The sequence below is a fragment of the Coregonus clupeaformis genome, chromosome 17 (genome assembly GCF_020615455.1).
Source record: "Coregonus clupeaformis isolate EN_2021a chromosome 17, ASM2061545v1, whole genome shotgun sequence".
Taxonomy (NCBI): domain Eukaryota; kingdom Metazoa; phylum Chordata; class Actinopteri; order Salmoniformes; family Salmonidae; genus Coregonus; species Coregonus clupeaformis.
In genome coordinates this window covers 39,458,308-39,484,558 of record NC_059208.1, presented here as the reverse complement: position 1 = coordinate 39,484,558, position 26,251 = coordinate 39,458,308, and the positions used below count along the sequence as shown (strand labels likewise).

At 42.0% G+C, this 26,251-nt stretch overlaps 2 protein-coding genes and 2 non-coding genes across 4 annotated transcripts in view; 3 read left to right on the top strand and 1 right to left on the bottom strand.

The window, feature by feature from the left end:
* med30 (mediator complex subunit 30) overlaps positions 1–2,902 on the top strand; it is a 32,630-nt gene extending 29,728 nt beyond the window's left edge. The window contains exon 5 of the mRNA XM_041902990.2: positions 2,377–2,902. Coding sequence (XP_041758924.1) covers positions 2,377–2,472 — 96 coding nt within the window. The 3' untranslated portion in view covers positions 2,473–2,902. The remainder of the gene's footprint in view (positions 1–2,376) is intronic.
* Positions 2,903–4,400: 1,498 nt separating this feature from the next.
* On the top strand, positions 4,401–4,474 carry trnai-aau. The gene has a single exon. It is a non-coding gene; the product is annotated as a tRNA-Ile (tRNA).
* A 67-nt stretch (positions 4,475–4,541) lies between these two features.
* Positions 4,542–4,614, top strand: trnaf-gaa. Its single transcript has one exon. It is a non-coding gene; the product is annotated as a tRNA-Phe (tRNA).
* Positions 4,615–7,156: 2,542 nt separating this feature from the next.
* Positions 7,157–26,251, bottom strand: part of ext1b (exostosin glycosyltransferase 1b) — a 108,761-nt gene continuing 89,666 nt past the window's right edge. The window contains exons 8-11 of the mRNA XM_041902991.2: positions 23,558–23,647; positions 17,656–17,816; positions 16,727–16,898; positions 7,157–11,490 (exon numbers count right to left, since the gene is read on the bottom strand). Coding sequence (XP_041758925.1) covers positions 11,305–11,490; positions 16,727–16,898; positions 17,656–17,816; positions 23,558–23,647 — 609 coding nt within the window. The 3' untranslated portion in view covers positions 7,157–11,304. The remainder of the gene's footprint in view (positions 11,491–16,726; positions 16,899–17,655; positions 17,817–23,557; positions 23,648–26,251) is intronic.

Genomic DNA, 26,251 nt, shown 5'->3' with positions numbered 1-26,251 from the left:
TCTAAAACTCAGAGGCAGCCATTGTAGAGACCTTAAATCCGGTGTAATGTGTGCTCTCCGTTTGGTCTTGGTCAGTAGCCGTGCTGCAGCATTCTGTATGTTTTGCTGTTGACCAATGGCTTTCTTGGGTAGACCAGACAGGACAGCATTATGGTAGTAATAAAAGCATGGATGAGTCTCTGTATCAGCCTGAGAAAGAAACGACCGTACCTTGGTAATGTTCCTCAGGTGATAAAAAGCTATTTTGGTCACATTCCTAATTTGTGATATGAAATTTAGTTCAGAATCTAAAATAACACATAGGTTTTTTACCTGGTGTTTTATCTTTATTGTCCGTGAATTAAAATGTGCAGCCAGATTTTCTCTCTGCTTTGGCTCCAACAATAAGTACCTTCTTGTCTTGATTTAGCTGGAGGACGTAGTGAGCCATCCAAGTATATAAATCACTAATACAGTTTAATAATTTATCAGTGGAGTTAAAATCCTCTGGTATCTGGTATCTTGTCATGTTCACCTCACGCTTCATCCCCCATCTCATCTCCCCCCATACTGTCATGGGATAGAGGAAACAACTGTAACAGTAACCTGCATGCACATACACACGTCTGTCAGTCCACTGTAGTGTACTGTATTAAGCTTTGTCTATGCTCAAGTAGCCATTTTTTCAGACAAACCTGCCTATTGTCTGCAGGAGGCCTCTACAGACGGCAGCTCAAAACACAATTCTGTGTTTACTTTCATGAATTGTTGACCAGCCTCCCTGCTACGCCCTACACAATGTCAGACCGTGTCAAAAGAAACGAACGTGGACGAAAACGATGTTGAGTGGCAGGCTAGGAAATGAGAGAGTGCATCCCCAGGATCCCTGAAGAGAAAGAGTGAGTGAGTAAGGGAGGGAGTCGGACCCTGCAGCGGCAGGCAGGCTAAGCTGTCAGAGGAGCGGAAGGCGAAGCTGTTCTCTCTCAGATTTGGCCGACCAGTCAGAACTGTCAGAGCCATCCAGCACCTTCCATCAGCAGTGGGATCATTCATAGACCTACAGCTCTGAAATATGAGTGTTAAAAACATATTCCACTGTCTTCTCTTCCGTTTCTCTCCCAACTGTATTTAAATGTTACGCCACAAGCATTTCGTTACATCCGCAATAACTTCTGCTAAAAATGTATATGTGACCAATACGATTTGATTTCAAGGTTGGAATACCAGTTAATTCATATATTTTTTTTAAAAACGGATTTCTGATTTGTTTGTTGGTATTTAATATCTCACAAAAATCCATATATATACAGTATATAGAGGGATCACTGCATGTTTGTGACATTGCATTGTGTGCAACAGTGCTTATGTATGACTCAACAGTATATCAGAGGCTTACAGCCTGCTGTGTGCTCAAGTCTCATGCCTGAACTGAAATTCCAAAGATTTGCTGATAGATCTCTCAACTCATAGAAGATAAAGGACGTCTTTATTTAAAGAGTCGCTGGTGGGGTTGATGAGGTGCATCCCATGTAGTACAGTACACACTCCTCCCTCCCAGTGACTCAAAGTGAAAGCCTGGTGGCAAAAGAGAGAGAAGAACCCCCTAGACACACACTGGAACAGTTTGTTTTGGAACCAAATGTTCCAATCCGGAATATCTTCAAGGACAATCAGCTAAATAGTTTACATTAAGAGGGGCTGTGTGAAATCGATTGCTGAAGGTGTTATCTGCGCTCGCAAAAATGTCTGGTAATTAGTCACAGCTAAAGGAGCATTAGTGAGAGAGCGAAATGGATTTAATCTTAATATATTTTCACTGCACTGCAGATACAGTAGCTCCTGAGTGTCTGTCTCTCTCTCTCTGCATGCTATCTTCTGATAGCTAGTCAGACCACTATCCTGATGCATAGCTAGCTAGACTTCTCCAACGCTGATGCTAAGCCTGGGCCTGACTTAAGCCCTATAAGGACACTGTTGGCAGGTGTGCTTTTGGAGTAGCTTAGGCTCTGCCATTATTAGTTTGTGCATAAACGTCAGCAATAAGGCACTTGAGTAAACCGCAGCTGTTGACTTTGAGATTGGATTTGTGTATTCAAAGGTAATCTGCAGGCAAACTGGCTGTGAGTGACTGACTTTGGCCAGATGTGTGTGTTTAGAGATTAAACTACTGCAGGGATTGATAAAGTCAGCCAATCAGCTCTCCTTGTTCAAAAACAAAAGGAAAATCCTCCCGTGAGAAACTACCGTATGTTCTTTCAGTTGAGGCTCTTGAACCTAATGCCCCTTCCAAAGCTTTTCAGAGGCATCTTATCAACCAACCACCACTGTTTAAATACTTGTATGGCTACAGCTTGTTTGATGGGCTCTGACAATGTAATTTCATGTGCTTTATTACAGAAGCTCAAACAGAAGAACCAACAGCTGAAGCAGATAATGGACCAGCTCAGAAACCTCATCTGGGAGATAAACTCCATGCTGGCTGTTAGGAGTTGAACAGCAAACACGGCGACACACAGGCGCAGGCGGGCGCGCGCGCACACACACACACACACACACACACACAGACTGGAAGACATGGTTGTTAACTGGATATCTGACAGGCTCCCTCTGAGGCTGTACTTTAGAAATGCGGGCTTTCACAATATCCCACCCTCAGTCCCACAAGAAGAGCTGGGAGAGAAGAAGAGGGAGGAAGAAAGCAAAGAAGAATGGAGAGAAGTCGTGCGATGGGGAAATGCTGATATACACTGACCGGCCAATTTATTTAGTAACGGGTCGGACCCCCCTTTGCCTCCAGAACAGCCTGAATTCTTCAGTGTATTCTACAAGGTTGCTGCAGATTGAATGGCGGTACATTCATGCTGTGAACAGCCCGTTCCATCTCATCCCAAGGATGCTCTATTGGGTTGAGGTCTGGGGACTGCGCAGGCCACTCAAGTAAACTGAATGCCGTTCTGCACACCACTGTTGTACTATGCTGTTATTTGTCTGTTTGTGGCCCGCCTGTCAGCTTGCACGATTCTTGCCATTATCCTTCGACCTCTCTCATCAACAAGCTGTTTTCGCCCACAGGACTGCCGCTGACTGGATGTTTTTGGTTTGTCACACCATTCGCACTAATCCCTAGACACTGTGTCCGTTTCTGAGATACTGGATCCAGCGCTCCTGGCACAGCCGATCATACCACGCTCAAAGTTGCTAAGGTTTTGCCCATTTTAACTGAATGCCTCGATGCCTGTGTGCCTGCTTTATATAGCAAGCCACGGCCACGTGACTTACTGTCTGTAGGAGCGATCCATTTTTGTGAACAGGGTGGTGTACCTAATAAACTGGCCGATGAGTGTAGTTGTCGCCTACAATATGGTTATTGTATATCCTAAGATATTTGACAAATAATACATTTACCCATTTAGAGGGGTTTTGAAGTTCGATTTCCTTCAATATGTTTTTATACATTCCTAAACCATTTTAGCTAAAAGGATAAACAGGGCAACATTTTCGTGGTGCAGAAGAGCACAGATCTGTGCAAAAATACCATAAAACAAATCATAATAGGGCACATTGTTGAAAGAAAGTTTCAAATTAAATCACTGCCAGATTGAGGTTTGCGGTATATTTCCCCACACAGATCTGTTCTCTTTTGCACCATGAAAATGGTACAGTGTGGGGAAACGAAGAGGGAGTTTTGTGTATTGTATTGCTTCTGCTTTTCATGTGTGGTTGGCTGCTTGATGTAGAAGTGTCAATGCAGTATCTTCTAGACTTTATGATCATCACAATGTCTCATTAACTTTAGTAATTCTATGGCACTATAAATCCTGCTGTGATTTAGGCTAACACGGTTTCTTTCTGTACTATTTTTATATCTGTGGGGCTCACTGCTCACAGCCGGATCAAGTAGGGAAGTCACAATGTGGTCTTTTTGGATTGTCCCCAGGCTTTAAAAGCTTTTTTTAATTACAGACAGAAACAGTGCCGGCCCAGCCAATAAGAGACATAAGCAGTCGATTAGGGCCCCGTTGCTGCTAGGGGCCCCCGACCCTTGGATTGAATCACGGTGTTATGATATGGGGCGGCAGGTAGCTTAGTGGGTAAGAGTGTTGTGCCAGTAACTGAAAGGTCGCTGGTTCTAATCCCCGAGCCGACTAGGTGAAAAATCTGTCAATGTGCCCTTAAGCAAGGCGCTTAACCCTAATTGCTCCTGTTAGTCGCTCTGGATAAGAGCGTCTGCTAAATGACTAAAATGTAAATGTAATGATACTGATGATTTTTCGGGACAGATTGTTTTTTACATAGCTGATGGTTTCTATGGTTGTGGCTAGATGGAATAGGCCTACAGATCCAGCTAGTTGTCTCATCGGGGACAACAGTTGACTACTAGTATTTTAGCTAAGCCTAACCCTTTTCCTAAGTAGCCAAGCGGCCGGTTAGCTCAGTTGGCTAGAGCGTGGTGCTAATAACGCCAAGGTCGCGGGTTCGATCCCCGTACTGGCCATGAGGCTCCTTTTGACAGCCACTTGCGTGTATCCACATGGGTGCCAAAGACATAGTTCCAGGGACCTGCCGAAATAGCTCAGTTGGGAGAGCGTTAGACTGAAGATCTAAAGGTCCCTGGTTCAATCCCGGGTTTCGGCATATGAGTTTGATCTTAGTGCTTGCACTGCATGTAGAATATGCTTTGTTTGTGGGCCTCAATCTTGCTGGGTGCTAGCTCATGTGATTGTCCTCAGAAAGTAGGAAATGTCCTTCTTTTTAGGCTGACATTGTGACATCAGCGATACAAAAAAGTATGTCGTCTTAACTTCAGGTTGTATTCAATCCGTATAGCGGAAGATCTGCGTTAAAATGTAAGGGTAATTTCTGATTGAGTCGACGTGCCGCGTTTACCGTGAATGCAGTCTCCGCAAACGCGGGAACATTGCCTTTACATTTTTATTGAGCTATAACGCAGGTAAGGATAATTAACGTAGAAGTTTTGGAGAATGAGGGGCTGGCTAGATTCAATCCATATTGCAGAAATATATAATGCGGAGCTTCCTCGATATTTCTGCAATATGGATTGAATCTAGCCCCTCATTCTCCAAAACTTCTACGTTAATTATCCTTACCTGCTTTGTTAGTTCTCCTAACCTACTATGTAAACAAATCATCAGTATCACCACAATGGCCTCAATGATGTTCTGAGGGAAGCTCCGCCTCAAGGGCAAAACGAATGTGATTGGTTGGATGAAAGCTCAGTGGGCAGAGCTTAGATTGACACGTCTGGGTGGCGTTTACAGTTGAGTCATGTAAAAAAAGGCCTTACGGGTGGTAGGTTGGAGGGCGTTACATGCAGGTTGCGACCTGCTAGGTCGCCAGTTCAAATCCTGATTGCGACTTTTGTTTTCCAACCTTACCTATCGTTCTTAACTAATTACATTTCTAATCTATTGACTTAAGTTTCTGACTGAACAGCTTTAAATATGTGAAAATACCAGAGGATAGGGACCAGAAGGTCACAGGTTCGAATCTTGCCGATCAATGCCCTTTCTCAAAAAAGGTATTGTTGCCTTTCCCTAGCAAATAATTCTCACCCTCAACACCCAAACCATCTTTCAACTCTTGTTAGTGGGGTTGGAGAATATTTGCTAAAGTCTTTGATTGGGATTTCTATTCGATGGGTGAATCTAAATTGTTGCTCCCTGATTCCCAACTCCTTGCCTCCTCCTCAAAATGCATTAGAAGAGAAGATCCAAGGGCAGGAACCTCAGATATTCAAGGAAATATAATTGAGATTCACGCCGACCCATTCCCAAAATATTGTTGTTCCAGTTAATATCGTAAAAATGCCAAATCAAAAATATAAAATGTATAAATCAAGGAGAGTTGATGAGCCAAAGTAATGGATAGTCCAGTGTGCTAGTGCACGGTGCCTGCTACATCAGGGATGTGGCTTTGATTCCTAGAAGAGCCACATATAAGCTTGGGCATAGCCAAAGGTTGACCACACAAAAATGAACCATGAATAGGCAAGGAGAACACAATTCAAAAGCTCAGAAGGCAGGTTTCAGGCAAAATAAAGGCTTTTCATTACAAACAATGCAGTAATGACAAGCTCTCATTACCTGTAGAGCACGGGGTTCTGGGCCTTGTAGTCTTTACCACGATGGCCATCTTAAGGCAGACCCCCTGTGGATCCCGGATAGCATGGACCGTAGGTGGAGGGGCTTGTTACATCAAGTATGTGTGTGGTAGTGCAACAATATGACAGACAGGGGCTTTAAGCAATTACAATAGTACTTTAATAAGAATGTTATACATGGTCACAGGGAATAACAAACTGGAAAATGCATTAAAAAAAACTACTAGTCAGGAATGTGGGGTAGTAGCCCAGGTAGTCTTCTTACAGTCACTCAATAAACCTGTCACATTTTTTTTAGATTGCTAGGCAAGTTAGTCTAGCCAGCTATCTAAACTTAAAGACCGAATTACCAACCAGGTAAGTAGGGGACGTGCCCAGGGGCCCTGACCTCCAAGAGGCCCCCATTGATTTTGTTAGTCACTCTCACTCAGATGTCATATGAAAATGGCATAAGTCATGGCAAAATGTGTAGAATTGCAGGAAATTAAAAAAGCTTGCACATTTTTCTCTCCGTCGCCAAGAGGGCAGCACTAAAAACTTTTACCAGCAAGGTTGTTGTTTTTTGCCCATAAGGCTTGGGCTGGCCCTTGGCGGAAAGGAGGAGACTGGGCATGCCGCGGGCTATCAGGGCTCAGATATTAATATCAATATCAGCTTCAGATACGAATCCGATAAATAATTTAGAAGATGGTTGGGGTCGTATACAAGTTGTGTTATGAGGTTATTGTCCTCAGGGAGATGGTAGAGGACATAGCATGCATCCCAAATGGCACCCTGTTCCTGATATAGTGCACTACTTTTGACCAGAGCCTATGGGTCTCCGGTCAAAAGCAGTGCATTATGTAGGGAATATGGTGCCATTTGGGATGCACCCATAGCGAGGCAAGCAAAGATGCTCCTGCCACAGAGTAAAAATCAATCGCTGGATAGTGGATCATAATTCCTCTTCAATGGTATAATTCTGACCTGGTTATGTTTGAGGACAATTGTAAAGGACTATCATTGTATGGTACACAAGGAATACATTCTCATTCAGTTCAATGAAAGTACAGTATATTGATTTGTATGTTTATTGTAATCATGGGCCTCCTTGTTTCTGCACCATTAAAAACAAAAAATGTGCCTCGACATTACTATGCTTATGTTAAACAGTAGGCTACACGTCGCATCAAAGCAATGAAGACACACTCACGCATCTATGATCTTTTTTTTTTTTTTTTTTTTTTATATATAAATCATTCTTACAAAATGTGCATTTCTTTCATTTATTACCTCTATAAAAGTAATTTGTTAATTACAAGGTAGGAGGGAGGAAGGCATGACAGCTGGAAATTAAGTCATTAAAAATAGCTTGTCTGTTTGTGATACAGTTAAGTACTGATAAATAATTCCATAGAAAAAGTGGTCATGCAGGCGCGTTGTTGGATACTAAACTGTGGCGACTACCAACAGAGAGAACAGAGGTGTCATGGATGAAACAAAGCGGTGATGAAACTCCAGTGTATGTCGAGATTAACGAGACCCCTATATGGTGCTCCTCTTCTGACTGACTGATGGTCAAAATGGCAGTCTGTGTGTTATCATGAGCTCACAAAGCATTTTATAAAAAAAAGGCACAATCAAGGACAAAACCATCCTGCACATCCAACCAACCACACTGATAGAGGCCATGCATTGCTAAACCATAGAATGTCTGGTATCCTATGGTATTATGGAAGGATATGTTTAACTGAGACATCTAGAGTTGTATTACAAGGTCATATGTCTATTTCATTCAACATTACCGTTTTGAGTTGACTATATTTGTTCCAGATATGGTCAGAGAATTGCCAGTTTCCCCAGAAGCATCAATGAGTATGCAGACGTGGACAGTGACATATTACGGTGAATCTGAGAAGACACATATTACAGCAACAAAAGAAAACCCTCGATCTGTTACAAGAGACCCAGCTGTATATCGGTTTCCAAATAGTCTGGTTGCTTTTGCAATACAGTTCACATAGAATCTAAATGCTCACAGCAAATCTAATTCTTGATTATTGGTTTCATCTTGTCTCCATGGTGATTCCAAATTAAATTACATGGAAACTCAGAAAATGTATTTCTATAATGGTTGCCATTGCTCTAGAAGATTTTAAAAGCAATAGGGATGTTTTTATTCAGTGGAAATGAAAAAATATATATTGACAACAATGTGAGAAAAATAAAATGTACAACTTACAAAATCAGAATCTTTTTGCTCATCAACTGTTCCCTCAGCCACGAAATCCTGTTATTTTCCCCTGTCATTTCATACTATACACTGTCTGGTTTTGCTCACATATGAAAATAAATATACATGTTTATGTACAGAAATGACAGTCAAGATCTTCTGAAATGTCTCTGGTTTCGCCCGTGAAGTCAATGTGCAAGGCTGGGGACTTTCTCTTTTGAGATGATCTAACAACAAGTACAGACAATCATAGATAGAAGGCTTGACATTAATTCAAACAAAGATGGTTTACTGAAATTCAAACGCTTTTCATAATCATTGAGATGCATGTCTAGTGCCAAGAGATCAAAGGCTTGCTTGCTGTAAGTCAGCATCAAATATAACGTAAATCTCTCTTGGCCAATATCAAATCATACAAGTTCATTCCAAACTCTCCCAGAGTACATTTCCAGAAAGAAAATACAAACATATGCAAAAATGTAGTGAAAAACTATATGCTGACAATATACCAGCTTTGAAACTGTACTAAATCTAACTGTACTGTAGTATTACATGTTGATGATGATAATATCATATATGATGACATAGTGAGAATGGCAAGAGTGGATAGCTCAGGCCCACTGATGACAATATCAACTCATTGGCCATGTATAAACCTAGTGGACACCGACCATCATTGATTGTATCCTGATATGAAAACAAAATGAATGTGAAGGAGTCTATAACGACCTCAATAAGAAATGACGCAGATTCAACGAAGGGGGGGGGAGAAGAAAATGGATAGTTGAGCTTTGGCTCACAGCTGACACACTATGGCCGGTTTCCCAGAGTCAGATACAGCATAGTCCTGAACTAAAATTAACTTTCAATGGAACATCACTGAGAAAATGTTTTTGTCCAGGACTAGGTTCAATCCGTGTCCGGGAAACTGGCCCTTTAAGTTCAGTCACCTTCACAATTAAAGGCCACTAAAGCACACTACACTCCTTCAAGTCTTTAGACATTCAAGTACCTGTCCGAGTGGACTGGCAGGGCTCTGGTGTGGTACAAAGGCAAAAGCCACTTCACAATAGGATATCACTATACAGCCATGAGCTTCCACAATTCTTGAAGCCATTTCCTTGAAATTGATCAATAAAATAAAGTATCCAGGTTTTTCTATTCGACCACAATACACCTGTTACAACTGACTGGCAAAAACTAATTGTCAGGACAAATGTAGTTGAGCTGGGATGAGTTAGTATTGTGAGTACAACAGCATCACAGGAAGACTTGGCGCAACAGAAATGATGGACAAAGAGGGTACTGAAGAACATTACAATGACAAGGCTAGGTGAGGGGGAGCTGGTTGTCCTTTCACTGTAAGCCTAGAGCCAAAGGGTCAAGGTTGTGGGTCACTGCATTCAGAGCAGAGTCCGACATGATGGGAAATATAGAGACAGAAGGTTTCATCAATGGCTGCTCCCCAGGGAAACCAACACTTCAAATGAAATGGCTTTCTCTAATTGAACACAAAACATGTCTCCTGACGTATGGTGTAGGAGATGGCTGTCTATCGAATAGCTTTGAGGCTTGTATTTCACCAACATCATTATAATGTGGTGAATCTAGGAAGAATAACAAATATTACAGAGGCCATTTCAACTATATAGCATCTTCTACTGCTTTCGATATCGATTTATGGAAAATATGTGCAATAAGCAATTTAAAAAGGCAGCACTAATGCAACAGTCGCGTTTCACATTTACATTTCCGAAATCTCTTAACACTCCTGTGGAAATGACGCAGGCAACTAAAGAACTGTTTAGGTTCTAAATTTAGCATGCACTCCTTCTGCCATGGTAGTGCTCCTAAGCAATAAAGGGGAAATAAATGGGTGAAAAGGGTTTGGTTTAGAAGGCAGTGTTCTGCTCCATTTCATCCAGAAATGTTCATTTTGCTCATTCCGACAGAGGGAAAGTACTCTGTTTGGGCTTATGGTTGGATGAGCTTACTTTCAGCCTCTGTACACACACTGGAGCTGAACTTTTGAGGAGAAAATAAAAAGATGAGAAGAAAAGTAACACTGCTTTTGAGAGTTGAGAAAGAAAAAAGGCTTATCATTGTGATAAATCAGAGACAATGACAGAAATAGAAATCTAACTATCAGAAATTCAAGGAATGAGCATAGAGTTGATGTTTCTGTTGGTTTTGTGGTTGCCTCATGGCAATATGAATGGCACCATTTGAAAATGGTGCTTTTAAACCGTCCTTCCAGTAAAAGAATAACAAAAATAAAAGGGGGGAAAGCTTTGACTCTACTTTCTCGACCTTGACTACCAAATGCTGAATTTAATTTAATCACGGGACAATTCTTAGGAAGATAAGACCTCAACGCTTCAAACCCCAGTGAACACATGGGAGGGAAGTATGGATCGAAAAATAAGAAGCAATAGAGTAACAGGGTTTCCCAGGGTCCAGAGCAGGGGCTGGTGGTGAGTGTGTTAGGGGTCCTGATGCAGACATAGGGAGGTCAAGGTGGGGTTAGGAGAGGTTGCATTGAGTCTAGGTTACCAGTCCGGTGCAGATCTGATCTGTGGTTGGTTTGTCATGTTGGACAACTCCCTTCCTCTACCATCCTGAACATGAGTCACAGGAAAGTCTGTCGTCATTCGCTCCTTTGTGGCATTCATACAAAAAAAATATTATATCCAAGAGTCTCATCGTCAGTAGTTTTGTGTTAATGTGAACATACTATAGATCTGTATATCCTTTGTGTGTATGCGCATAGTTCTCCAGACAGCGCAATTTCACTTGTCAAGTCCTGTGGTCATTGGCAATGTGCTGAGTGGAAGACAGAGCTGTAGCGCCCCCTTGGATCAGGCTCCAGGTGGCTGACTGTCCTACTGCCACTGTCGTGGTCCTCCTTCGGCTATGGCTGCTCTCTACCGAGTCTGTCTGTTACTGCCGCTACTGCCTCCCCTGGCCTCTCCGGCAGGGGGCGCACGTCCTGTCAGAGCCTCTCGATGTCCCTGTATTTTTTGCGCAGGATGGAGACCTGGTCCTTGAACAGCACCGGGTCCAGCCTCATTTGGGAGTGGACCATGGGCATGCCGCCAAACCAGCTGGCGAACTTGTTCATGCACGTCTGCCGCTGGGCAAAGTGGTCCGGGTCGGCCCAGCGCGACGCCCGCGACGACTGCACGGCGGGAGGAGAGAAAGACAAAGATAAGTGATTGTTACATCATAGCAGCATGTCATGACACTAAATCATATCATCTCAAATGGTGGGTGGGGACCAGAGCTGGGCGATATGACCAAAACTCCATATTGTGATAAATTGACCCATTTCTTTGCATTAATGATAAATCAGCACAAAACAAGTTTTTGGGGTGGTACTAGAGCTGGGTGATATGGATAAAAAGTCATATCGCCATAAATGTCACTATTTATATATACACTACCAGTCAAAAGTTTGGACACACCTACTCAATCAAGGGTTTTTCTTTATTTTTACTATTTTTAACATTGAGAATAATAGTAAAGACATCAAAACTATGAAAAACACATATGGAATCATGTAGTAACCAAAAGAGTGTTAAACAAATCTTCAAATAGCCACCCTTTGCCTTGATGACAGCTTTGCACACTCTCAACCAGCTTCACCTGGAATGCTTTTCCAACAGTCTTGAAGGAGTTCCCACATATGCTGAGCACTTGTTGGCTGCTTTTCCTTTACTCTGCGGTCCGACTCATCCCAAACCATCTCAATTTGGTTGAGGTCGGGGCATTGTGGAGGCCAGGTCATCTGATGCAGCACTCCATCACTCTCCTTCTTGGTAAAATAGCACATACACAGCCTGGAGGTGTGTTGGGTCATTGTCCTGTTGAAAAACAAATGATAGTCCCACTAAGCCCAAACCAGATGGGATGGCGTATCACTGCAGAATGCTGTGGTAGCCATGCTCGTTAAGTGTGCCTTGAATTCTAAATAAATCACAGGCAGTGTCACCAGAAAAGCACCCCCACACCATAATACCTCCTCTTCCATGCTTTACGGTGGGTAATACACATGTGGAGATCATCCGTTCACCCACACCGCGTCTCACAAAGACACGGCGGTTGGAACCAAAAATCTCCAATTTGGACCCCAGACTGAAGGACAGATTTCCACCGGTCTAATGTCCATTGCTCGTGTTTCTTGGTCCAAGCAAGTGTCGTCTTCTTATTGGTGTCCTTTAGTAGTGGTTTCTTTGCAGCAATTCGACCATGAAGGCCTGATTCAAACAGTCCCCTCTGAACAGTTGATGTTGAGATGTGTCTGACTTGAACTCTGCAAAGCATTTATTTGGGCTGCAATTTCTGAGGCTGGTAACTCTAATGAACTTATCCTTTGCATCAGAGGTAACTCTGGGTCTTCCATTCCTGTGGCGGTCCTCATAAGAGCCAGTTTCATCAATGCGCTTGATGGTTTTTGCGACTGCACTTTAAAAAACTTCAAAGTTCTTGAAATATTCTGTATTGACTGACCTTCATGTCTTAAAGTAATGATGGACTGTCGTTTCTCTTTACTTATTTGAGCTGTTCTTGCCATAATATGGACTTGGTCTTTTACCAAATAGGGCTATCTTCTGTGTAGCCCCCCTACCTTGTCATAACACAACTGATTGGCTCAAACGCATTAAGAAGGGAAAAAATTCCACACATTAACTTTTAAGAAGGCACACCTGTTAATTGAAATGCATTCCAGGTGACTACCTCATGAAGCTGGTTGAGAGAATGCCAAGAGTGTGCAAAGCTGTCATCAAGGCAAAGGGTGGCTATTTGAAGAATCTCAAATTTAAAATATATTTATTTGTTTAACACTTTTTTTGGTTCCTACATGATTCCATATGTGTTTTTTCATAGTTATGTCTTCACTATTATTCTACAATGTAGAAAATAGTAAAAATAAAGAAAATCCCTTGAAAGAGTAGGTGTTCTAAAACTTTTGACCGGTAGTTTATATAGTATGTATAAGCTGGAAGTAGAAGCCTAAGTGTTGTTATCCATTAGTTTACTCCAATTAGGGGAGGGATGGTTAGGGGAAATAATAAAGAAAAATATATATTTACCCAAAACATATGGGGGATTGGAAATGATGCAGACAATTACATTGATGGAAGCCACAATCTATAATATATAATAATATATCTGCAATATTAAAGCAGATCCCCCCCCCACCCACCTTTTAATTTATATTTATTATGTCCCCCCCCCACTTCTAAATCCAAAGTTGCACCCCTGCCGTGAATTATAGGGCATTACACAAGAGGTGGGTCTAATCCTGAATGCTGACTGGTTAAAACCGCATTGTAGCCGGTGTCTATTCTACAAGTTACCACCGGCTAAATCTATGACGTTAAAATGCCTATTTACTCTGTTCCATCTCACGGTCTTATCAGCCCAGCCAAGCAATTTATAAACTTGATCTCCACTATAAAAATCATCTAGATATTATCTCACATTTCTTTTAGACCAACATTTAGTTTTCAATAGCGTAGATTTGTATAAACCTTGCGGTCTATCTCTCTGACATTTGCAACATTGTTTCAATATTCAAATTCGTTCTCCAGCTGTCCCATAGTAATGAACGTGTCGGGAGTCGGGACGAGACAGACAGGTAGCGTTTCTCAGCCAGTCGAAATCATGAATGAACTGGCATAATTTCTATGGATATATACAAAGAAATCGTGCCTCATTAGCTCATTGTTAAGGATGTATCCAAATAAATGTCGCTAGAAAACAGCTTAAACAAATGCAAATGCTGCTACTTTGCTGTCATTCTGGCTGCACTTTTTGAAGTGACTAAGTTAGCCGTAGTTGGCTGGCTAGCAAGCAAGGGATAAGAACGTTGCCACCCTAGATGTGTGTCGGGACTATATCTTGTGGAAGGATGAAATAGTATGAATAAATTCATCAAAATAACGTTTATTAATGAAAATATGTAAATCATTATTTGAATATGTTGGTAACCTGTTGTATAAAAGTGACACGTGCCAATATATCCTCCAAACACCGGCTTCAAGGGCATTATCACTTAAATAATGCACGCTCTAAAATGCCTTTCAAGCCAATCAGAAACGAGTATTCAACAACGCCATGGTATAAATAAGCAATAAGGCCTGAGGGGGTGTGGTATATGGCCAATATACCACAGCTAAGGGCTGTTCTTAGCACGACACAACGTGGAGTGCCTGGATACAGCCCTTAGCCGTGGTATATTGGCCATATACAACAAACCCATGAGGTGCCTTATTGCTATTATAAACTGGTTACCAACGTAATTAGAGCAGTAAAAATAAATGTTGTCTCATACTCGTGGTATATGGTCTGACATACAGTGCCTTGCAAAAGTATTCATCCCCCTTGGCAGTTTTCCTATTTTGCTGCATTACAACCTGTAATTTAAATTGATTTTTATTTGGAATTCATGTAACGGACATACACAAAATAGTCCAAATTGGTGAAGTAAAAATAAAATAAAAACTTGTTTCAAAAAATTCAAAAAAATAAATAACGGAAAAGTGGTGCGTGCATATGTATTCACCCCGTTTGCTATGAAGCCCCTAAAAAGATCTGGTGCAACCAATCACCTTCAGAAGTCACATAATTAGTTAAATAAAGTCCACCTGTGTGCAATCTAAGTGTCACATGATCTGTCACATGATCTCAGAATATATACACCTGTTCTGAAAGGCCCCAAAGTCTGCAACACCACTAAGCAAGGGGCACCACCAATCAAACGGCACCATGAAGACCAAGGAGCTCTCCAAACAGGTCAGGGACAAAGTTGTGGAGAAGTACAGATCAAGGTTGGGTTATAAAAAAATATCAGAAACTTTGAACATCCCACGGAGCACCATTAAATCCATTATAAAAAAATGGAAAGAATATGGCACCACAACAAACCTGCCAAGAGAGGGCCGCCCACCATAACTCACAGACCAGGCAAGGAGGGCATTAATCAGAGAGGCAACAGACCAAAGATAACCCTGAAGGAGCTGCAAAGTTCCACAGCGGAGATTGGAGTACCTGTCCATAGGACCACTTTAAGTCATACACTCCACAGAGCTGGACTTTACTGAAGAGTGGCCAGAAAAAAGCCATTGCTTAAAGAAAAATATAAGCAAACACATTTGGTGTTCGCCAAAAGGCATGTGGGAGACTCCCTAAACATATGGAAGAAGGTATTCTGGTCAGATGAGACTAAAATTGAGCTTTTTGGCCATCAAGGAAAACGCTATGTCTGGCGCAAACCCAACAACCTCTCATCACCCCGAGAACACCACCATGTTTTTCATCGGCAGGGACTGGGAAACTGGTCAGAATTTAAGGAATGATGGATGGCACTAAGTACAGGGAAATTCTTGAGGGAAACCTGTTTCAGTCTTCCAGAGATTTGAGACTGGGACGGAGGTTCACCTTCCAGCAGGACAATGACCCTAAGCATACTGCTAAAGCAACACTTGAGTGGTTTAAGGGGAAACATTTAAATGTCTTGGAATGGCCTAGTCAAAGCCCAGACCTCAATCCAATTGGGAATCTGTGGTATGACTTAAAGATTGCTGTACACCAGCGGAACCCATCCAACTTGTGAGGAGCTGGAGCAGTTTCGCCTTGAAGAATGTGCAAAAATCCCAGTGGCTAGATGTGCCAAGCTTATAGAAACATACCCCAAGAGACTTGCAGCAGTAATTTCTGCAAAAGGTGGCTCTACAAAGTATTGACTTTGGGGGGGTGAATAGTTATGCACGCTCAAGTTCTTTTTTTTTTGGTCTTATTTCTTGTTTGATTCACAATTTAAAAAAAATTGCAACTTCAAAGTGGTAGGCATGTTGTGTAAATAAAAAGATACAAACCCCCCCCAAACATCCATTTTAATTCCAGGTTGTAAGGCAACAAAATAGGGAAAATGCCAAGGGGGGTGAATACTTTCGCAAGCCACTGTACCACGGCTGTCTGCCAATCAGCATTAAGGGCTCGAACCACCCAGTTTATAATTAAGCAATAACACACGAGGGGTGTGGTATATGGCCAATATACCACGGCTAAGGGCTGTATCCAAGCACTGTGCGTTGCGTTGTGCCCAAGAACATATACCACACCCCCTCGGGCCTTCTTGCTTAAATATACCACGGCTAAGGGCTGTTCTTACACACAACGAGAAGCAGAGTGCCCAGATGCAGCCCTTAGCCGTGGTATATTGGCCATATACCACAAACCCCTGAGGTGCCGTATTGCTATTATAAACTGGTTATAAACATAAATAAAACAGTAAACTAGTATTTTTGCGTCATACTCGTGGTATATTGTCAGATATACACATGGTTGAAATGCTGTTTCAGCCAATCAGCATCCAAACTACCCAGTTTATAATGTGTTATAATACATACCTGTCCCATCATGGTCTCTTTGTACTGCTTCTTCTGGGTGACCTTGATGGGCGGCAGCTTGGTGACTGCTGACACCAGGAAGTTCATGAGGATGTCCTCACAGTTAGCCAACTGGTCCACCATGCCCTTCAGGCTGGCAGGCAGGAAGTTGGTGTACAGGAAGTGGTAATATCTGAGGAGGAAGAATAAGTTAGTGAACAGAAAGTGGTAATATCTGGAGAGGGAGAAGAAGAAGAGTTGAGAGGGTGATTTGGAGGTGTTTGGAAAGCTCTGGGAAGCATTCGAGATTAGAGTTTGGATCGATTGAGTTAATCAAAACTAATCAAGCAGTTCAATATCAGTTTTATAGACAGTGCTGAATTGAGTCTTTGTTGAACAACTGTATGAAAAAGACAATGTAATGAGGGTTGGGACAGGATCCACGATGCACCACTCAACATGACTGATGTACTGTATGTGGCCTCAGGCTACTTCCTACAGTAGTGTTCAGTGGAGGTTGATGTCACTTTCAATTGTGTTTGATACCTTTCCATTCCAGCCATTACAATGAGCCCGTCCTCCGATTTCTTAATCTACCAGCCTCCACTGGTAGTCAGTGCTTGACTTGGGCAGGAGCTCACCGGAACAGAGTACTGGCAACTCAAATTCTCTACTGCTTGAGTTCCTAAACCTGTTACAGAATATTAGCTCAAAAGTATTGTGAAGCCCCTGCACCTAAATATAAACAGTACCGGCACCCAAAATAAGTACCGGCACCTATTTCAGTCCAAGTCAAGCACTGCTGGTAGTGTTGTACTGTTGAATATGGTGAAGTTGCACCTATACACTGATCTTGGGTCAGTTTTACATTTTGGGGGGAGGGGAAGCTGATCCTAGATCTGTACCTAGGGGAAACTTCACCCTGGAGCTTGTACTGTAGCCTACTGTACCTGTGGTAGATGGCAGCTCCGGTCAGCACCATGGAGTAGTCGTTGGTCCACTTGGAAGTGTAGCCCCAGCGCTCCTTGTTGCTGTCCCAGAAGTGGCTCCGGGCCGGGTAGCCCACCAACCTCTCTGGGAAGCTCTGCCACACCGTGAAGGCAAAGTCCACCTGAGGAGGAAGACAAAGCGCTAGTAGATACCATGGACTTCCAGTAATTGCGCTAATGCTAGTTAGCAATTGCACTAGCGCTAGTTAGCAACTTCCTTCAAACTGCAAGCAGAGACATACAAATGGTATCCACGAGTTCATCCGACTCTGGGGAAGTAGATAAAGGGCCTCATTGCAAAAATCCCGAAGTATCCCTTTAACACACATTTATACACTCAATGAATGCACACTCTCCATGCGTAGAGGCATAGACAGATACACACACGCGCCCTCTCTCGAATGCCTCATCACACAAACGTATTATACAAACGTGTTTTCAAAAGCCCTCTGCAGTCGGCTGACATCTCGCTGGTTGATCAAAGCATTTAAACAAATAATTAGAGAAAACAGACGGGGTCAGGCTGGTTCCGGCAGCAGTCAGACAAACAGAGCCTGCGTGCCAAATGACACCTTACTCCCAATATAGCACACTACTTTTGACCAGGGCTCATAGGGGAAAAAGTAGTCAAAAGTGGTCAAAAGTAGTGCACTATGTAGGGAATAGGGTGCCATTTGGGACACAGTCAGTGCCTCCACCAGAGACTGAATTAAGAGTGTGTAATAACAGCCACAGGGTCGCCACAAAAACAGCATTTATGGGCTCCCACTCAAAACTTCATCTCGGCAACATCTGTGTTCTCATGGTGTTATGCCAAACTGTGTGCCTGACTCAGCTCGAGGAATGAAGAGAAAAGCCACCCCAGGAAGCAGAAATTAAACACTTCTTAAACAGCCACAATGGTGGTTTCCTCAATATGCAGGGGATCACGGCGTGATTAAAGATGCCAATTAGACAGAGAGAGACGTAGAGAAAGAGAGATGGGGAGAGCAAGAAATGGAGAGAAAGCGTGAACATGAGAAAAGTGTAAGGAGTGGGAGGGATGGAGAAAGAGTAAGATAAATTGCTAGAGATAAAGAGGGCAAAATGAGAAAGAGGGATCGCTAAGTACTATTTAAGAGAGGGAGGAAGAGAAAGTTGTATGTGGGACAACAGTGACACACAGCGAGGCAGTGAGAGAGGTAGGTTTGGAGCGCACTATACTTTCACTCTCTTTCTCCCCATTTCTGTACTCTCACAGGGCCAGCCAGCCAGGCTCGGTCCCTGTCAGGCGTGTAGTGCTGCCTGGAGCACGGAGGAGTGGCGCTCCCTCACTTTTTTCAATTTGAGAATAAACCGAGCTATTTCTGGAAAATGTAATAAATTACACTAAACAAAAATATAAACGCAACATGTAAAGTGCTAGTCCCATGTTTCATGAGCTGAAATATCATTGCGCAATCCTGGCACTGTCCTTTCAGCACCACGAAGGTCACTCCAATCGCTTAAAATGACATATCATCAAAATCTGTTGCCTACACCTACAGTGAGGGAAAAAAGTATTTCATCCCCTGCTGATTTTGTACGTTTGCCCACTGACAAAGACATGATCTGTCTATCATTTTAATGGTACGTTTATTCGAACAGTGAGAGACAGAATAACAACAAAAAAATCCAGAAAACGCATGTCAAAAATGTTATAAATTGATTAGCATTTTAATGAGGGAAATAAGTATTTGACCCCTCTGCAAAACATGACTTGGTACTTGGTGGCAATACCCTTGTTGGCAATCACAGAGGTCAGACATTTCTTGTAGTTAGCCACCAGGTTTGCACACATCTCAGGAGGGATTTTGTTCCATTCCTCTTTGCAGATCTTCTCCAAGTCATTAAGATTTCAAGGGTTACGTTTGGCAACTCGAACCTTCAGCTCCCTCCACAGATTTTCTATGGGATTAAGGTCTGGAGACTGGCTAGGCCACTCCAGGACCTTAATGTGCTTCTTCTTGAGCCACTCCTTTGTTGCCTTGGCCGTGTGTTTTGGGTCATTGTCATGCTGGAATACACATCCACGACCCATTTTCAATGCCCTGGCTGAGGGAAGGAGGTTCTCACCCAAGATTTGACGGTACATGGCCCTGTCCATCGTCCCTTTGATGCGGTGAAGTTGTCCTGTCCCCTAAGCAGAAAAACACCCCCAAAGCATAATGTTTCCACCTCCATGTTTGACGGTGGGGATGGTGTTCTTGGGGTCATAGGCAGCATTCCTCCTCCAAACACGGCGAGTTGAGTTGATGCCAAAGACCTCGATTTTGGTCTCATCTGACCACAACACTTTCACCCAGTTCTCCACTGAATCATTCAGATGTTCATTGGCAAACTTCAGACAGCCCTGTATATGTGCTTTCTTGAGCAGGGGGACCTTGCGGGCGCTGCAGGATTTCAGTTCTTCACGGCGTAGTGTGTTACCAATTGTTTTCTTGGTGACTATGGTCCCAGCTGCCTTGAGATCATTGACAAGATCCTCCCGTGTAATTCTGGGCTGATTCCTCACCGTTCTCATGATCATGATCACGAGGTGAGATCTTGCATGGAGCCCCAGGCTGAGGGAGATTGACAGTTATTTTGTGTTTCTTCCATTTGCGAATAATCGCACCAACTGTTGTCACCTTCTCACCAAGCTGCTTGGCGATGGTCTTGTAACCCATTCCAGCCTTGTGTAGGTCTACAATCTAGTCCCTGACATCCTTGGAGAGCTCTTTGGTCTTGGCCATGGTGGAGAGTTTGGAATCTGATTGATTGCTTCTGTGGACAGGTGTGTTTTTATACAGGTAACAAGCTGAGATTAGGAGCACTCCCTTTAAGAGTGTGCTCCTAATTTTAGCTCGTTACCTGTATAAAAGACACCTGGGAACCAGAAATCTTTCTGATTGAGAGGGGGTCAAATACTTATTTCCCTCATTAAAATGCAAATCAATTTATAACATTTTTGCCATGCGTTTTTCTGGATTTTTTTGTTGTTATTCTGTCTCTCACTGTTCAAATAAACCTACCATTAAAATTATAGACTGACCATTTCTTTGTCAGTGGGCAAACGTACAAAATCAGCAGGGGATCAAATACTTTTTTCCCTCACTGTAATAGTGCTACTCATCACTTATTATTATTGTAACAAATAGAAGATTATCACTTCTCACAATGGTGCTTGTTTAGTAAAGTTAGATCAAAGCTAAATCAATGTCTCGCAAGATCAATGATTAATTTGCATTTTACATAACAGAACCAAATATAATACCATAGCATAGTAGGACTATAACGTTACACCAAAAACACCTAATTTCTAAGGAGATTTTAGGATTAGCTGAAGCTGAATAGTCCCAAAAAAATTATCGCTGGCAAATCTCATATGGTTTGATTGAAAACAAAATATACTGCCTTCAGAAAATATTCAAAACCCTTGACTTTTTCCACATTTTGTTGTTACACAGCCTGAATTTAAAATTGATTCAATTTTGATTGTGTCAATGATCTACACACAATACCCCATAATGTCAAAGTGGAATAATGTTCTTAGAATTAATTAATAAAACATGAAAATCTGAAATGTCTTCAGTCAATAAGTATTCAACCCCTTTGTTATGGCAAGCCTAAATAAGTTCAGGAGTAAACATTTGCTTAACAAGTCAAATAATAAGTTGCATGGACTAACTCGGTGTGCAATAATGGTGTTCAACATTTTTTTTATGACTACCCCATCTCTGTACCCCACACATACAATTATCTGTAAGGTCCCCCAGTCAAGCAATGAATTTCAAGCACAGATTCAACAACCAGAGAGGTTTTCCCAATGCCTCGCAAAGAACGGCACCTAATGGTAGATTAGTAAAATTTTAAAAAAAGCAGACATTGAATATCCTTTTGAGCATGATGAAATTATTAATTACACTTTGGATGGTGTAGCACTACACCCAGTCACTACAAAGATACAGGAGGAAGGAAACCGCTTTAGGATTTCATCATGAGGCGAATGGTGATTTTAAAACCAGTTACAGAGTTAAATGGCTGTGATAGGAGACATTGTAGTTACTCCACAACACTAACCTAAATGACAGAGTGAAAAGGAGGAAGCCTGTACAGAATAAAAACATTCCAAAATGTTCAATAAGGCACAAAAGTAATTGTGAAAGTAAAATGTAGCAAAGAAATGAACTTTTTGTCCTGACTACAAAGCATTATGTTTGGGGCAAATCCAACACCACCGAGTACCACTCTTCATATTTTCAAGCATGGTAGTGGCTGCATCATGTTATGGTTATGCTTGTCATCGGCAAGGACTAGGCAGTTTTTTAGGATAGAAATAAACGGAATAGAGCTAAGCACAGGCAAAATCCTAGAGGAAAACCTGGTTCAGTCTGCTTTCCAACAGACACTGGGAAACAAATTCACCTTTCAGCAGGACAATAACCTAAAACGCAAGGCCAAATATACACTGGCGTTACTTACCAAGACGACACTGAATGTTCCTGAGTAGCCTAATTACAGTTTTGACATAAATCAGCTTGAAAATCTATGGCGAGTCTTGAAAAAATGGCTCTCTAGCAATGATCAACAACCAACTTGACAGAGCTTGAAGAATTTAAAAAAGAATGGGCAAATATTCTACAATCCAGATTTGCAAAGCTCTTAGAGACTTACCCAGCAAGACTCACAGCTGTAATCGCTGCCAAAGGTGATTCTAACATGTATTGACTCAAGGGGTTGAATACTTATCTAAATCAAAACATATTAGGGTTTTATGTTCCATTAAAAAAAAGTATTTTGTGTAGATCGTTGATTAAAAAAAATACAATTTAATCCATTTTAATCTCACTTTGTAAAAACAAAATGTGGAAAACGTCAAGAGGTGTGAATACTTTCTGAAGGCACTGTAGCCTACAAGGCAGGCTAATAGTTTGTTAACATCATCTGCTCTAATTCGCTCACGAAACAGTAATTCAAGAAGATATAAATGCATATTCCAATGAAACGGATTGAGATCAATCAAATGATTGGCATGGAGATGCAGTTTGAACGTTTCACTGGTAAAACGTGAAGAATTATCATTCACAACTAACAGTGATGGCCTATTTTGAAATGCCTAACTTGGTGTTTGAGGGTTTTAAAAATAGAAAATGTTCTTTAGACAATATGTGTGGCCATAGGCAGACATTGCAATTGGATTATGCATTTTATGCATATTCTATAATGATAAATTATTCAATTGGCTACATCTGTCGGTACAAACTTTGATTGAGGAAATTATGACGTCATTAAAAAGAATATGCGCTCCCGCACCTAAAAAAGTAGCACTACACCACTGGTCCCTGTGCTGACACAGCACCACACAAAGCACTGAGGGCCCTGGAGTCATGCCAACAGTGACATCATCATTATCCCACATCAGCAGAGCTGAGGCTACAGCAGCCTGGTGTGCCACTACACTGACAGGGCGGGAGGGAGGGAGGGTAGCAAGAGAGAGAGAAAGAGAAAGAGGGTTGAGAGATTGTAAGAGAGATAGGGGAATGATACAGAGACAGAAGGAGAGTATGAAAATATATGCACTCACTAACTGTAAGTCGCTCTGGATAAGAGCGTCTGCTAAATGACTAAAATGTAAAATGTAAGGAGAGAGAAGGAGAAAATGAGAGAGAAGAAGGGGGGAAGGGGGAAAGACTGGGGAGCTACATGGGGAGAGAGAGTGGCCACAACAACAACAAACAGCATGAGGTGGAGTGAGGGGACGTTAGAAAAGCAGGGGAGAGCACCAGAGCTCTAGAGAGAAAGTAGTCCCCATTCCGACATAGTAGTAGGCAGTATCCATAGTGATGTGTGGAGGAACACTAACCTCTGTGGTTGAGAGCACAGTGTCCTCATCCAGGCTGAGCACGGCATCGGTGACAATGGTCTCGTAGGGCAGGAAGCGACTGCTCATCACCTGAATAGGGAGACAGAGAGCACACAGGGTCAGCACACTGTCCTCTGTAGCTCAGTTGGTTGCGCAAGGCAGTTGCAACGCCAAGATAGAGGGTTCAATTCCCGGGACCACCCGTACGTAAAATGTCGCTAAATGGCATATATTATTATATACTGAACAAAAAACTTTAGACATCTGTGGCATTGTGTTGTGTGACAAAACTGCACATTTTAGAGTGGCCTTTTATTGTCCCCAGCACAAGGTGCACCTGTGTAATGATCATGCTGTTTAATCAGCTTCTTGATATGCCACACCTGTCAGGTGGATGGATTATCTTGGTAAAGGAGAAATGCTCACTAACAGGGATGTAAACCAATTTGTGCACAGAATTTGAGAGACATACGCTTCTGAGAAATTTTACTTCAGCTCATGAAACACCAATACTTTACATGTTGCATTTATATTTTTGTTCAGAATATATTACAACAGCACAGCACAAGGGTGGGATGGCAATACATAAAGCACTGGATAGATTTGTCCCAATAGACATGAATGAATTGGTTCCTTTAGTCTTCTACTCTCCTTTCGTGACCAGTTATGAATATGGTAATATTATGGTGGAAACCTCACCTATAGAATAGATTGGATTGAGAATATTTGCTTGAATATTGTGAAACCCTACAAACACACTAGCACAAGTAGTCATCTTACACATGGCAATTTTCCCTTTCCTGATTGTGACAAACCTGCATTTTCAATTTCTATAATATACTGTATGACAGCTTTAAATATTGTAACAAATATATGTATACTTAGTATAGTACGGGTAGCTAGGGTCGGTGGGTGGGTGGAGGGCCACACTAGGTAGGTCAAATGCTGTCTTAATGATATGTGGATATGTATACAGTACATGCATACATTTACTGACTGAGCTGAAAGCCAAGGGTGGATAAACACACACTTAAGTGTATGTATCATGTATATTCACTAGAAATCAAACACCTCCCACACGTACACACAGCCTCACGCACTCACATTTAGCCACAGAACCACACACATGCACGGTACACACAGACACTTCACCCCCCCCCCCCTCCTTTCAAACGTTCCATATAACAGCCGCCCACTTCCTTGTAACCTTTTCTCTGGAGACACACTCCGCTCTGAAGGTCGGGTCATTCCAAGAATCCATGTTCTTTCGAAAAGCTGCTGCTTATATAAAGTATAGTGTGTGTGTGTCAGAGGCTACTGTCTTTGCAACATAGTGTGTTTTAATCAATGATTTGGTGACGTGATTATATTTAGTATAGTTTTATCTAAAAAGGATAACTTTTTTAATGTTTTACAATTTCTATTTTTTATTAAATTCACTGAGGAGGATGGACCTCCCCTTCCTCCTCTGAGGAGCCTCCACTGGTGCGTGTGTGTGTGTGTGTGTGTGGGGGGGGGGCTTGTACGCACTAGGAATGTGAGCTCTTAGAGGAGGAATCATCTTCCAGCATTCCTCAGAGAGAGAGAGAGGAAGAGAGAAAGAGAGAAAGAGGGGAAATAGGAAAGGCAGAGAGAGAAAAACAGTGCCGTATAGCGAGAGAGGGTAAAGAAAGAAGAGAAAGAGACACTGAGAGCCAACAAAATGTGTTGTGTACACCACAATAACACTGTTGGGTGGCTCGCGGGTGCTTAACACTAGAACCGCTGGGTCTTGAGGGACTCCCGCTTCAAGCTAATGAGCAGTCATTCTGACTGCAACATTCTAACAGTGTAATTAATACATTTCATAATAATTTGGTTGTTTATGAAGACCTTGGATAGCAGAATACGATTGTTTTATTTATTTAAAATAACAACAGCATTTTAAATAGTTTGTTACTGTAAGCTATGTAAAAACTAAAACCCACTAAAAACACAAAAAAAGTGTTCAAATCAAAGTTTTGGGTGGAATGCCTTTGTTACAACTATAAAACAGAAAGCATAAGTGTTGGAACACGGTAACAGCTCAGTAGCCTAAACATCATTATAAGCGCCAAGTGGCCTTGATAGTGACAATCAGCACAAAATAAATCAAAAATAGTCAATTATTGTCAGCTTGTGCTACATGGTGTGTGTCTTCACGCAATGGCATCAGTTGGATTTCATTTAGCTGTTACCCCTTGTCCCAACAGTTGACACAAATCGTCGTAACTTTCACTTGCTTGACACACTGACACAACTTGTTCGCCAATGAAGTGAAGAAATTGTCCATGGTGACATTTCTCCCTTTGCCAACGTAAGGTTCCACAAGCCTCAAAACCACATTTTCCGACACTCACTCACCTGCTGCCGGATGTGGATCTTTTCCCAGATATTGAAATCCATTCAGCATATACAATTATGCACACTCTCGCTGTGTAGCCTACTCCAAGTAGGCCAGAGTAGACTGTTAAGACTGCTTTGATTCGGTGGACTGATATAGGGTACATACCATTTTAAGATTATAATTAGAATGGATCAATACAATAGAATGGCCCGCCCTGTTCTTCATTCACAATTGGTGATTACATAATTATGCCTCTTTCGCTTCCCCTCGCTCATCAACTCACCCATTCTCCCCATCATACTTTACTTAATTTATTTCAGCTGTTGTTA